The sequence below is a fragment of the Falco rusticolus genome, chromosome 4 (genome assembly GCF_015220075.1).
Source record: "Falco rusticolus isolate bFalRus1 chromosome 4, bFalRus1.pri, whole genome shotgun sequence".
Lineage (NCBI taxonomy): Eukaryota > Metazoa > Chordata > Aves > Falconiformes > Falconidae > Falco > Falco rusticolus.
The window spans coordinates 8,362,675-8,376,557 of NC_051190.1; the positions used below are offsets into that span (position 1 = coordinate 8,362,675).

At 36.9% G+C, this 13,883-nt stretch overlaps 1 protein-coding gene and 1 long non-coding RNA gene across 11 annotated transcripts in view; one reads left to right on the forward strand and one right to left on the reverse strand.

Annotated features, from left to right (window-relative positions):
- The window catches only part of CACNA1D (calcium voltage-gated channel subunit alpha1 D), a 239,053-nt gene that overhangs the window by 211,843 nt on the left and 13,327 nt on the right, over nucleotides 1–13,883 (forward strand). For all 10 annotated transcript variants that reach the window (XM_037385308.1, XM_037385300.1, XM_037385307.1 and 7 more), the window contains 4 exons: nucleotides 9,613–9,729; nucleotides 11,211–11,578; nucleotides 11,893–11,919; nucleotides 12,753–12,902. In XM_037385308.1, coding sequence (XP_037241205.1) covers nucleotides 9,613–9,729; nucleotides 11,211–11,578; nucleotides 11,893–11,919; nucleotides 12,753–12,902 — 662 coding nt within the window. The remainder of the gene's footprint in view (nucleotides 1–9,612; nucleotides 9,730–11,210; nucleotides 11,579–11,892; nucleotides 11,920–12,752; nucleotides 12,903–13,883) is intronic.
- LOC119146932 lies at nucleotides 9,433–12,820 on the reverse strand. Its single transcript, XR_005103892.1, has 3 exons — nucleotides 12,751–12,820; nucleotides 10,756–10,937; nucleotides 9,433–9,548 (listed from the first exon to the last, which is right to left on the reverse strand). It is a non-coding gene; the product is annotated as an uncharacterized LOC119146932 (long non-coding RNA).

Consider the following 13,883-nt stretch of genomic DNA (forward strand, 5'->3'; position numbering starts at 1 on the left):
TATAAGAATGTAACAGAATTCTTTAAAATGTAGATCACTCCTTTTTGTCTGTCTTTATTTTTGATGTTCTCAGTGGTATTTTGGGGGTAGTGGTGGTGGTTTGTTTACAATTTTGTTCAGTACTTTTAAAGGTAAGGGAAAACCATGTAGCTGTCTGGTGGCCTAAGGCACTGCTTCTTCCAAGAAAGCTACACCAACTTTTTTTTTTTTTTTTCCTAGTCCTTTAATTGTATTCTATGATATTAAGTTGGAAGCCTTACTTTTAGCTAAAATTGTTTAAAACATTTACTACTTGTGTTTCTGGTGAATGATTAACATTAACGTAGGCAGAAAAATAATGCACCATAATTTAAGCAATTTGACATACGAGGTAAAAGGCTTTTTAGAACTGCAAAGCAAAATATTCACATTACAGCTAGAATTCAAGGTCATAAACCCTAACGTTTTTGGCATGAAAAGCACTTCCAAATAATCTGTTATAGAGAGAGTCATCTACACCATCTTTAGTTAGTTGAAGGGAATTGCATAACACAGGGCAAAATTCTGTGAGGTCGGGAAAGTCCAACAAGGCTTTCTGGTGGCCTCTGTTCGACATGTTAATACGTCCTGTTTCAACAAGTGGGGGAATAAATCTTCCCTTGGAAACCACATTATTAAGCTAAAGATTCAATCTGCAGACCCAGGAAGGCAGATGGACTAAGGAGTGTGTGTAAAAATACTGTTCTTAGAAGATGTTATCTTTAGGGAGACACAAAAAGGATTTAATTTCAAGGCTAAGTAAAAAGATACAGAATTTTTTGGTAGATCAAGAAGTTTTGGCAGTAGATGTAATAACTACAGTCACTAGGACCTTAATTTTACCCTCGTCCCAAATGTATTTTCTATCATTTGCAATTCACTAGATTAAAACATTCTATGTGTGCAATTATATTGGCATCAAAATATTTTTCCAGCACCTTACAGCCAAATACTACAGCAAAATTTACTTTTATCAAGCCTCTTATCCCTGCTGAACCAGTTATTAGTGTATATTTGGCTATAAAATAGTCCTAAATTTCAAGAAACTTTTATAATCCTTCAACATTTGAAGGATGTGAAGGATGTACCTTTTCTTGTAAAGAATTTTTTTTTCATGTATAGTCACAGGGGAGGTTCAGTAGATGGAGAAAATGATTAATAGGGTTCTTAGGCTTTCTGAATTAACTGTTTTACTTAACCCTGTTTTCTTACATACACATCTCTTCCATCCATAATTACTTCTAGTTAAAGTTACAATGCTAACACTCTCAAATTTAATTTCAGATAATGTTTCAAAAATTAGAAGTAGTGATAAAAGTTTTCTATTGCTTTAGGTTCTTCTTTACTGTATTGCTCTATAAAACAAAACAAAAATAATCGTAACTTGCAGTATACATCAACTACCTCGCTCTGATGATACTTACGTATGTGACATCAGAGATAAAGATGTACACAGAGAATTACACTAAGGTAGTCCTCTTACATGCTGCTTCTCTGATGTCCAAGATGTCAAGAGATGCAAAACATCAAGAAAAAACTAGGAAAATAAGATGTGGTTCATCCCCTCCAAGGTTCTGAGAGTTTTGTAGGTAACGGGGAGTTAGCCTGCCTTTCTGCCAACAAAGTCAAAGCAGTTCTTTTAAGGTGCTGCACTTGATTCTGTTTTCACTTTGAAATGAGCGGCTCGTTTTGTGTGGTTCTGTTAAAGCTGCTGCCTCTGCCCTTTTGAAACTGTTCTGTGAGAGGATGTTATAGGTGACCTTGATCAGTGACGAGTATTTAACAAGACTGGATACATTTGGAATTGATACTGAATTCTCACAGGAAAACGAACAGAGCTTAAAAACACCTGTAGCAAAAATTATTTTTTTTCTTCCCCTTCCATTTCTCTTTAGCCTACTTGAAGTTCTCTCTCTGCCAGGTAGCGATACTTGGTCCTTAATTTGTGAAAATGTTTCTTAGCGATGCCTCTTTAACTATGCAGGTGGCTCCTTCACAGGGTAATGGTAGTGTAACCAGCTAAAATAGACAAAACCCTATAGTTTTATAGGATAGTGGTGGGTGGGCCAACATTTACTTCCGTAGGGGATTTTATTCAGCCGTGCCCACCATTTGCTCAGGCGCTTCCAGGCACTGCAGCGTGAGGGGTGGCGGTGTCCTCCTCCTAGGGGACAGCGAGGAAGCTGTAAAATCAGCAGCCTCTGAATTAACACTAGAATAAGTACAGAATACTTTTTTTTTTTTTTTGTCATTAAGACTTCATTAGACATTTTAGCATATGAAACTGTGAAACTCATGTCCTTTGATTTTTATTTGATTGCATGAGACCAACGCCTGCCTGCTGTGTTAAGATAATGTCGCTGGCAGCCCCCTCATCGTTTTGGAGCCAGAACCTCAACCCAGCTGGAATAAAGAAGACAGTTTATTCTGATGCTGGGTTTGAGAAATGTTTGGTGGGTAGAAGAAACAAAAGTTTGGGCTGAGTCAGGAAATTAAAACAGAGCTCCCTGCAAAACTAGATTTGCTTTGTGGATACCGGAGCATGCAGCAGTCAGGAATTCCCCTTCTTACTCTACAATAATTGCATTCAGGATGATTTTTATTCTGTAGAGCTGAGGTTTTCCTTAAGGATGCAGCATTTGCTGTTAGCCTAACAAGGGCTGCTGTTTGGGTACATGCAGTCGGAGAAGAAGAAGCAGCCTAGGAAGTGAAGTGCGTCTTGGGACCATCTGCTCAGGCTATTGAGTAAGTCTTTTTGCTGTGAAGTTTCAAATTCCCCCTCACTCAGAAAAGGACACATCAAATTATTGTCAACAGCAGTTTGTCTGAACTTGCATATTGTCACCAAAAAATCTTCAGAAATGAAATAACAATATTCCTTGGAACTACAACAGTCTGTCTTCTGCAGACCCAGGGGTTTCACTCCTTGTGAAGGGAAGAAGAGTGAGTGGTTCTGAAATGACAGGTACCCAGTTCAGGTTAGCTACATACTGTCGTTTTTGTGTGTTATACATGCACCTAGGACATGAGGAAAAGTATTCCTTCGGGCTCCTGGTGCCTTTCTTATGCTATCGACTGATACTTATGCAGTGAGAACAAATATATTTTCCGGATGAAATCATAACAAAGTTACATTTGTAGCCCTAGTTTGGGAGATGTCTTTTTGTAGTGATGGAAATTTGTATTGAGCCAAACAGTAGTTACATTGCTAGTAAAACAAATGTTAAGTGAAGCATGAACAAGTCTAATTACATTCATCTAGTGCTTGAGGTGACTGATTTAATTCTACACTGGTTTTCCTATGGAAAATATTTACTGTAAACTATGTAATATTTGCACTATATTTCACATTTATTCACATGTGAATAAATGAATAATGAATAACCCTCTTTGCTAATACATACAAATAAAAGTTGGATATTTCCCTCCACATCACAAGTAGACAAAAGCACTGATTTATTGAGCTGAACCTGATTTTGGGAATGTATTTCAGATTAAACTAATTATGCTGTTTTCTCTCTGCAAATTTTGTAAGTAACATCAACGCTGCAGTAAACAGTGAAAAAAACCCAAACAAACCCTCTAGCAGGTATCAGCTGAGGGGTTAATATGTTGCTCAAGGTTGATTTAATTGTGCTCCCATGTTCATGTTGTGTTCGCAGAAAGGCTTGGCGTGAGGGGAGCCTGGCTTTGACCGAAAGCACGGAGCTTTCGTGTAGTTGTAGAGCAGTGCGCTCGGCTCCGGCGTTAGAAGATGGGCTCTAGGAAGATGAGTGACACTGGGGAACCAGGACTTGACTACTATGTCTCTTATGTTCACTGCTATAGCGTAGGTCTATTCAGCTGGTTTTCTGCATGCTTGTTTTCTTATTTTAGTGGTTCTTGCATTGTATTCTGTTCATACTAACCTCTGTTTATTTTTATGTTGAAGTGTCTGTGTAGCTTTGGGGGTTTTCATTCTTTTTTGTTCTCTTTGCTATAAAATAACCAAGTAGTGAAAACAAGTTAATTATCTACAAATGTAGTGGTTTATATGAACATTTTTAGTCATGGGTTTTCAGTATTCTGAAGCTCTGAAGACCTAAGCATTTAGAATTCATATTTATGCTTTATTTCAGATATAATGAAGTTTTATAGCAAGATACATAAATATAAAACATTCTTCTAAAAATCTGTGAAGCAGATTACAAGTGTCTCTTCCATTTCCTGGTATCACTATAAGATGCCTTAAAAGAGGGATCACTGTGTATTTGCCTTGTCTAGAAATAGTGGAGGTGATAGTGGGTTTTACTATTTAAATAAGGGTATTGTGCTTGCACTTCTTAAACTAAGCCTAAAGTGCACCTAGATGTAGGTTGCACCATACCTCAGAATGGATGTGGGCTGAGTTTAGATACAGGGAAAATTATCTTTTCGTAATTTGAGTATTGTGTAAGCATTTAGATGTTTTTTATAAAAGTCATGACTCTGGATTCTTGCTTTATACACAAATTTATTAATATAGGGCATATCTAAAATGGTGTACTGTTTTGTGCATACTGTAGATGTGGAAAGTTGATTTAAAATCTAGTTGGCATTTGTTAAGTCTTTTCAAATGTTTAACTGTTCAATGTTTTAATGTTTAACCTAACTTTTAAATGTTTTGATGTTTCCACATAAGGTGCTTTTCAAGCATCTCTCAGCTTAGTTCTAACTGACCAAATCAGAAATAAAGTTATTAGGCATACGAGATTTTTTTTTCTCACCGAGGGACTCCTACATTTCTATTATTTCAGCATTTGAAAGCACATGTGTGTCATCTCGGTGCTGTGTCAGAGACAAGGGGCATCATTAATTGTCTCTCGAGATGCTATTTAGGACCCAGCACTGGTGTATTAGTGCCTGGTGCCATCTTGGAAACATTGCAGGTGCTGCTGTGCCTCACAAAGCACAGCTGCACAGAATTATCATGTTAATTTGAAGTCATCTTGTGTATTTATGGGAAAGCCTATTTAAAGACATGCTTGGGTTTGTTGTGTAATTATGTTGTTCAGTGCACTGTGTATCACTGGTTTGCTAACTTAGCCATTGGACTGACATGTCTCATCTTTATGAGAAAGAATGCCTACAAAGAAAAAATTAAGCAAGGAATATATCAAAAGTTAAATTTTGGAGAGTAAGTATCTGAATAAAAATAACTTATTTTGCAAATTTCTAATGAAAGCTCTAGAATAGAATTGGAGGCAATCAAACACAGTAGCATTAATCTCTTTCTTCTGCTGCTTCAAAGAAACAACAGAAAAATAGAAAAACCTGAGTGGAAACAACAGATGTCCGTTTGCAGAACAGCATGAAAAATTCAATGATGCAGTTTTGATCAATGTTATCCCTGTAGAACTGGTGCCTAAACACATCTCTTGCATGTTTTATCTGTTCTGTTATAGACCTTTTCACCTTCAAATGCTGAAAACAAAGTGTGCTGAAAGGTATAGGGTGAATGCACATAAAGTTTAACACCCATGTGAGAAAACTCCATTTTTTCCAGTTACAGGTACATTAAGCAAACACGTTTCTGTATAGCAAATAGTAATACTCTGTATTGGAAAGTTGGAGATGAACAGAATTGGAAAATTTTGCGTTTTGCAATATACTGAGATTATTAAACACATTTTGTCAGAAATGTGATCCACCTGACTGATTCAACAGCCTTGTCAACCAGGCAGGATTTCAGCCTGGTGAGCTGAGATGGGTATTAGATGTATATATATATGACAGAAGAAGGTGGCCCCTTGCTTCTTGAAATGATGTGCATTGTATTTTGGTCTTCAATAAATAGGAAATAAATCAATATTTATTTATTCACATTTCCACTTATTTAGGGAAAAATTTTAAAGGTGGTTTATACTGCTGAAATGGCATAAAATAATCTTGAAGCTTCCTTTAAGGTAAGGTGGGAATTCTCTAGACACGAGACAATCTTCAGGAATTAAGACTCTGCCATAAAAACTTACAGATATAGGGGAGACTAGAGAGAGTGTGACCCTTCCAGTAGTCTTTACCAACCAAAGGAAATATTATGAAAGTTTTTGTATCAGTCTTTAGCATCTACTCATCCTGTTTGGGGAAAGGACAGTGGATTTAGCTGCAGTTTCCTTTCCTCTGCAGCTCTGATAAGCCATGCTCAAGGACTGTGAGGAAGTAATTTCTGTATAACACTCAGATTTGACTCTTTTTCTTGAAAGTCGTTATAGCATGATGCTTCAGGAACGTGGCTAGTCTCAAATAGTTATATGTGATAGCAACAAAAGGTCTTATAAGTTTCTCCTTAGAGAAATAGTTGCATCTGAAGAACTTAAGCAATCATAGTGAAAAGGAAACAAGCATGCCTCTGGCAAATGGAGACAAATCACTATCCAGGCTCTCTTTTTGAAAAGTCCCATCTACTCAGTTTTTTTTCTGAGAAAAAAAACGATCTCAAGTTTAAATCTAGCAGTTTTTAGAACCTCACAAATGGAGGCCAATGTATACTCCTATTGCCCTCTTGTGTGTTACGATGCCTCTAGGGTTCTTGCTGGGTAGACTGAAATGGGCAACGTTATGTAAGGAAATGCATCAGAAGGACCCTTCTTCCCTGCAAACTAATGATGAGATGTGGGGGAGGTTGGTTTGATTTTTGTGTATGTTCTTTTATTTAAGAGATCTTTGATTTGCTTCTGAAGTGCTTGAAGGTAAAGTCCAATGTTTTATCAGTCCACGCTACCTCTATGATCTTCACAGAAGACATTAGATGTGGTTCAGAGGAAGAATTTTCCTACTGAGAAGTAAAAACCAGTTCCTGCATTTTCACATCAGCCCCACGTCAGCGGTAGCTGGCTGAACTAGCAAAGGATTGACTTAATCAGCAAGAGCTCCGTGTGAGAATTTGTCTTTCTATGCAGCACTCTCCTGTAATAAAAATTGTTCTTGGGTTACTCAGAATACTGTAAGATCACAGCAGGTAAAATGAGACAGTACGTGAGACGAGTCATTTTAATGATAGAGTTCACAAGACTGTTGTAGGTAGTTCTACTACAGCAAATCAGCTGAGGAATGTTCTAATTCTGCAGGCAGGTGTTGCTTGGAGAACCTGTGGCTTCAAAACTGGCTGTGAGTGAATACAGCTGATTGGTTTGGTTCAACATATACTTTTACGTCCAGCGATCCAGGTTTTAGTCTTCCACTGCTGCCTGTGTCGTTGCAAGAGGTCTGTTAGATGAAAATGAGTATTACTGAGGAGAGATGAGATGATAAGAGCTGCCTGCTTTTTCTTTAGTAAAGAACGATTAATTCACCAAGAAGCAAACCAGAAGGCAATTGGAAATGTAATCAAAGTTAAATTACTATTCAGTACATTGCTGCCAAACACATGGCTTTTCTCAGCTTTTAGGCATATATTTGTGGGACTTGGTCACAATTTGGCAGACAGGAATGTAAGCTAGTTTTTGTCAGGATTAAAATTTATAATACTGCTGTCTGAGAGTGCTGTGTTCGCAGAAAGGCTTGGCGTGAGGGGAGCCTGGCTTTGACCGAAAGCACGGAGCTTTCGTGTAGTTGTAGAGCAGTGCGCTCGGCTCCGGCGTTAGAAGATGGGCTCTAGGAAGATGAGTGACACTGGGGAACCAGGACTTGACTACTATGTCTCTTATGTTCACTGCTATAGCGTAGGTCTATTCAGCTGGTTTTCTGCATGCTTGTTTTCTTATTTTAGTGGTTCTTGCATTGTATTCTGTTCATACTAACCTCTGTTTATTTTTATGTTGAAGTGTCTGTGTAGCTTTGGGGGTTTTCATTCTTTTTTGTTTTTCTTTGCTATAAAATAAGCAGGTAATGAGTGTGAAATGGAAGTGGCTATTCTTGCTGATGACTGAACAACTGAAATATAATAATAATCCTCTGCTAAAGAAATACTGCCTTTGCCTCTGCTAAGTAAATTGAAGCCTTTGGTCTTCTACTTTGAAATCTGTACCATAAAGTGTTAATTTTACTTCCCTTTAACACCTTATAAAATGATGATGTTAGCAACCTTGCTAAGGTCTCAACTATGCAATTAGCATAAGAGGTGGGAGAAAGCACAGTGTATTCATGAAATGTCTGTTGTATTTTGATTCACTAGTAAATGATCTTTAGAGCCTGATTCCATAGCATAACTCTCCAAGTTCATCCCTGAGGAAGAAAATATAATTGTGAAATACATGTAGCTAATATGATTAGTCAAGTGCTGTTTTCAGGAAGTGAAATACTGCTGGGAGTGAAGCCTGAGGAGGAGCCTGTAGCAAATGGACACTGTTAGATACAGAGCTGCTGGATTCATCCCTTTCCAGGTTCTGGTTGCCCACGCTGCATAAATGCCATTTTGCTCCCCATCAAACCAGCTCTTTCTGTTTTGAGCTGGAACCTGACCGCAATGCTGTGGTGTACTCCAGGGAATGTGTGTCATGGGCAGTGTGACTGGAACCAGGCCATGCCTGGTGCCCTTCAAGGTCCTTCAGCTCCGTCTGGAGCTCTGAAACAACACAAAATTCTCTACACATCTTCATGTCACCCCATGGCAAGTAACATGTAATGTCACTGTTGTGCCGTAGAAGTACAGCTCGGATGGGCTGGGACAGCCCTCACATCTGTATCAAAAAATATGAAAAAAAACCCCAATTTTAACAAATCAGGTTTTTAAATGATAATTAAGAATTAAGCCAAGTGCTGTGCATGATTTTTAGTATAAGTGTGGTGTTACTAAAGGGCTAAACAAACAAATTTGTGATTTCTTCTGAACCTGAGGAGATAAAAATAAGATGGGAAGAACAAGATTGCTTTTTTTGCTTCAGACCATGACAGCCAGACTTAAAACAGGAAAAATACCTCCTTTTTGAAGTAAGGCCTATACAAAAGCACTGAATTCTTGGCCCTGAGTGTGATGTCTGTTTTCTGTATAACGTGCAGGTCTGTCCTTGGCAGTTTCGGCCTTAGTCCTTTCCCTAAAGTTTGCCTGTGGTAGCAGGGTTGAGAGGAATATGAACTGATGCACGCTGAGGTGCATTCTGCTGTAGCTAGATGGGGTTTCTGTCCTAAAGTAAAGCTTTAAGTCAAATCTCTGCATATCACAGTGCAGTGCAGATGAGCTGGAATTATTTCACTGCTTTCTTTTCCATCTGAGCTCTGCTAAAACTGCTGTTGCTATAGCAAAGAACTCCTTGCATTTACTTTGTGGACACAGGCTGCAAACACGTTCTTAACATTAAATATACATCTCATTGAAATGCATTTTATTATAGTTCTTGCTGATTACTTATACTTTATTATAAGATGAATTTTATTTTCGTAGAGTTCCATACACAACAGTGGTCCTTTAGTCAGGATCTGAGTGGTGATAATAAAGACATGATCACCTCAAGAGGGTTGTACTGGAACATAAGCCTTTTATTAATAACAGTCAAGAGACATATAGTAGGATGTGTCCTCTGTGGATGTCAGGATATGAAAACTTGTTAACTGTCCTTTGAAATAAATTTACACACCTGTAATTAAAGAACGAAAAAGAACTTGCATTCCTAATGTATTATGATATTGTCATTGATTTAGGCAGGACTAAGGACACTTCATGATATCGGCCCTGAAATACGCCGAGCTATATCCTGTGACTTGCAAGATGATGAACCAGAGGAAAACAATCCAGAGGAGGAGGAAGATGTTTATAAAGTAATGTCAGAACACAGCTATGTGAATTGTTTTGTCATATAATACGAGATTAAAGAATGAGCTTATCCCTGAATATGGAATAATAATAATATAAAACCCCTCAAATCAGCACAATATAAATACATTCTAAATAAGTCTTTTATATATATATAAAAAAATGGTATTACCAGGACAATTGCATCTCACTGTAAATTTAAGAAACACTTCCTGCCCCTAATTCTTTCTCATTAATTCTTCTTTTTTTCTTAAGCAAATGCTAAGAAAAGGTATGAACCTTGCCATCTTAAATTTTGATAGTGGCAAGGTTTAAACTGGAAGTGTCTTAACTTCTGCAGTGGTAGATAGAAAGAAGAGAAGGAAATCCTGTGCAGCCAAACCACAACAGACACAGAGCTGGGTATTTGAAAATGAATGCCTGGAATTACATAGAAGTCAACAAAATATAAATGCCATTTCCAGTTTCCTGTGGGGGATATCAATAAGAATCAATCAGAAAGAAAGATTAGTTTTCCTCTTTTACACTATAGATATTCAGTCTAATGGTGAGCACGTAAAGTTGGTGTTATAATCAGGAGTGATCTGCAAACCATTTTTCAGACAGCAAGAAAACTTATTTTTTCACAAGCATTTCAGAAGAAGCAGATGTAAAAGCATGCTTCTGCAGTACTTATGTCAGAAGCCACATAGCTTGCTGTTCTTTGCCAAAAAGGAGGATGTGGCACTGAAGACAGTGCCGCAGCTACCATCAATAGATGCATTTCTCTGCCAACCATCATTACCTCCTGTCTTCCCTAGATTGAGCTTCAAGATAAACTGCTGTCATCCAAGACCCACACCTGGCTAGACAGGGAGGCTACATAATCTGGGTCAGATGTAAAAGAGAGCTGCATGTCAAGAGTCATAATTTAGCACTTCATCCTCTTTTTCACCATCCATTACACTCTCAGGGCTGACAAAGAGTTACTACTCTTTCTCATACCTCTGCAAGAAGAAAGTATGGAAGCACTGAAATGTAATGTTACCTACTTGCGATACGCTTGCAAGCTGTTGCATGGCACTCCATCCTGTCTGAGCGACTGATGCCTGTTGCAAACTGATGCTCTGGGAGAATAGGAGAGAATTCCACTAAAGTGTTCTCAAAAATGAAGCAGACACGTGCCTTTCTGAGGAAGGTGGTGCATGTTCATGTATGGGAAACTAGTTTTCTCCTGCATAATAAGATGTGGAGAAAGCTGGATGTCACATTTAGCTTTATGGAAAAAGAATAATGATCACAGCATAACAATGTTGATTTGACTCATATACAAATGTTTCATTATCACTTTCACATCACTTCAGGAAATAAAATTAGAAAGAAAAGTCACAGTTTATTTGAATTGATACTTTTGTATGCATGTAGGCGAGAAAAAAGTTGTCACTGTCAAAAATATGTTCTGTTAAGGTATGTGATCTAACTTTTTCTTTCTCTTCCCCTAAAACAGAGGAATGGTGCCCTCTTTGGCAACCACATAAACCATATTAGCAGTGACAGACGAGATTCGTTTCAACAGATCAACACCACACACCGTCCCTTACATGTTCAGCGGCCTTCAATTCCATCCGCAAGCGATACCGAGAAAAATATATATACTCAGGCAGGAAATTCTGTATACCACAATCATCATAATCACAATTCAGTAGGCAAGCAAGTTCCAAACTCAACGAATGCCAATCTCAATAATGCCAACATCTCCAAAGTGTTTCATGGAAAACACACAAATTTTGGAAATCACGAGCATAGATCCGAAAACGGTTACCATTCATACTCCAGAACTGATCATGAGAAGCGTAGAAGGCCAAGCAGTAGGAGGTAAACTTAGAAATATGTTTTTGCTTCTAAATAAATTTATCTATTTTAAAAACTCTATAAGAAAACTTATGCTATGTGATACTAATTTATGTATTCAAGCTTCATTTCTGTTGCCTACTTCTGTATGAAATGTATTTAAAATATAGGTCTGATGTATGGGAAATGTACTTAACTTTAATAAGGTTTGAAAGTAGTGGTTTTCTTTAAAGTGAAATTGTTAGTTACAACACAGACATTATAATCACCAATTAATTTCTTTAAACTACCTGATTTTAAGATATCTTTCTCCTTATTTTCATGGTTTACCTGGATAGAACCCGCTACTATGAAACATATATTAGGTGAGTTGATATTGCTCTGACATAATTGAAGAGGACAGAGTAGTTTCTCTTTTTTCTCTTTTCTTTTTCTCTTTAGAACAATTTTCAAAATGAACTGTATGACAATGTATATGCTCAGTAACTTGAGTGATAATTTCTGAATCTAAAAATCTAAATTCTAAATTTTCTAAATTGCCCTTCTGTTCTGAAACAATAAACTTCTGGTAAAGTTCAAAATTATTCAAGCCCTTTTAAAAGTTCAGGCAGGTTTATGCAGTTTTCAACAGGCAAAAGATGCTAGCCCTTGTTTAAAATTTGCTTGCAAAAACTGGAAAAAACACTGGCTTTAGCTTTGTTAAATATTAATATATAGAGCTCCATTTATAGGGGACCCAAAATCTTTCCTAGTCTTATGTCTCTGAATATATTCCAAGACAAATTTTAAAAATAGGATACACTGTGTTATTTCAAGTGCATTACTAAATTCAGTGTTAGTTTTTCATGTCTAGATTTGCATACCCGTTTCAGATTTTTCTTGGAATACTTCAGTGAGTGCTCCTTAATATTTTACCCATTCCAAAAAATTCAGGCATTTGATAGAGGCTGTGTTTCTTCAAAGTACTCTGAATTTATGTTTTGTAAAAACATCTTAAATGTATTTGACTTCACCGAGCATCCCTGTATTAATTAGTTTCCTATTTGTACCATAAGGAAATAAAGGGAGATCATCTTTAAGAGAGAGGTAGTATATTCATGTTGTGAACTGCAGTTCTGTGCAATCATGTGTATAAAACATACAATATATAATTTATATAAATAAAATATTTAAAAAAATAATTGTTTGCTACTTACAGATCCGACTCTGGTGATGGGCGTCGACCTACTATTTGCTGTGAAGAATGTGAAGTTCAAGACCATTGCAATGATGATCATTATTTGGGAGAGCAGGAATATTTCAGCGGAGAAGAATATTATGAGGAAGACAGTATGTTGTCAGGAAGCAGGTGAGGATGTTAAACGGGAAAAAATATTTCAGTTAATTAGGTACGTATCTGTAAAGGCTTCACTAAGCACGCTTATACTGAAAATTCTGTAATGACATTAATATTCCATAACTGCTGGCAAGTGAAATGGTGAACAGGAATAGTGTGTGGACCAAAGATCTTTAGTATTTGGCATCGTGCGCTGACTTCAGCAAAACTTCTGTACCAGATTCAAAGGAAAGCACAAAGTTCCTTTGAACTGAGTATAAACTAGGTAGTACATAACCAAAGAAGTATTTAATTTATAAATAAAATTTCACATACAATGGAAGACAGACCAAACTCAGGTAGAAGAACTTTTAGAAGTGATTTTCTTCTTTTAATTTAACTTAACTAGAAAGGTGAAACTAATGGACTGACATCATAAGGTAGTACTAGCTGGACCAATAAAGAATTGGATTACTTCCTTTTGAAAATTCTCATTATACCTCTTTATTAATAATTCTTCTCTTGGCACCATTTTTTTTTTCTCCTTAATACAAACACTGTCATAGTTGTCCTGGACTTTACGTGTTTGGAATAGATTTTTTTTTTTAAAGTTTTATTCATAGGTTTTATGGAAACACCATCAATGGAATTTTAGTCAACAACTAGCATTTCTTAGAAATTTGTATCACTGCATAATATCCAAATTTGTATTAATCTGAGGCTCCTTGCTGTAATTGCAGAGTTCTAGTTTTGCAACCTGGTTTCTCTCAGTTTTCTATCTCATTTCTGTTTTCTCTGCCCAAAACTTGGAATAGTATCAAGTTAATTACATTATTTCTGTCCAGTGGGGTTTTTCCAAGGGCTGGTACTGGTTTTTAACAACTTTTGCCTGATCCTGGGTATTTAACTTGCATGATCTTTGCATTCAATATCTTAATTTCAGGTTGATGAAGAAAAGGCCTTGATTTAATTCTGGTAAATTTAAGCTTTTCTCTGAAATTTTACTTCACACAG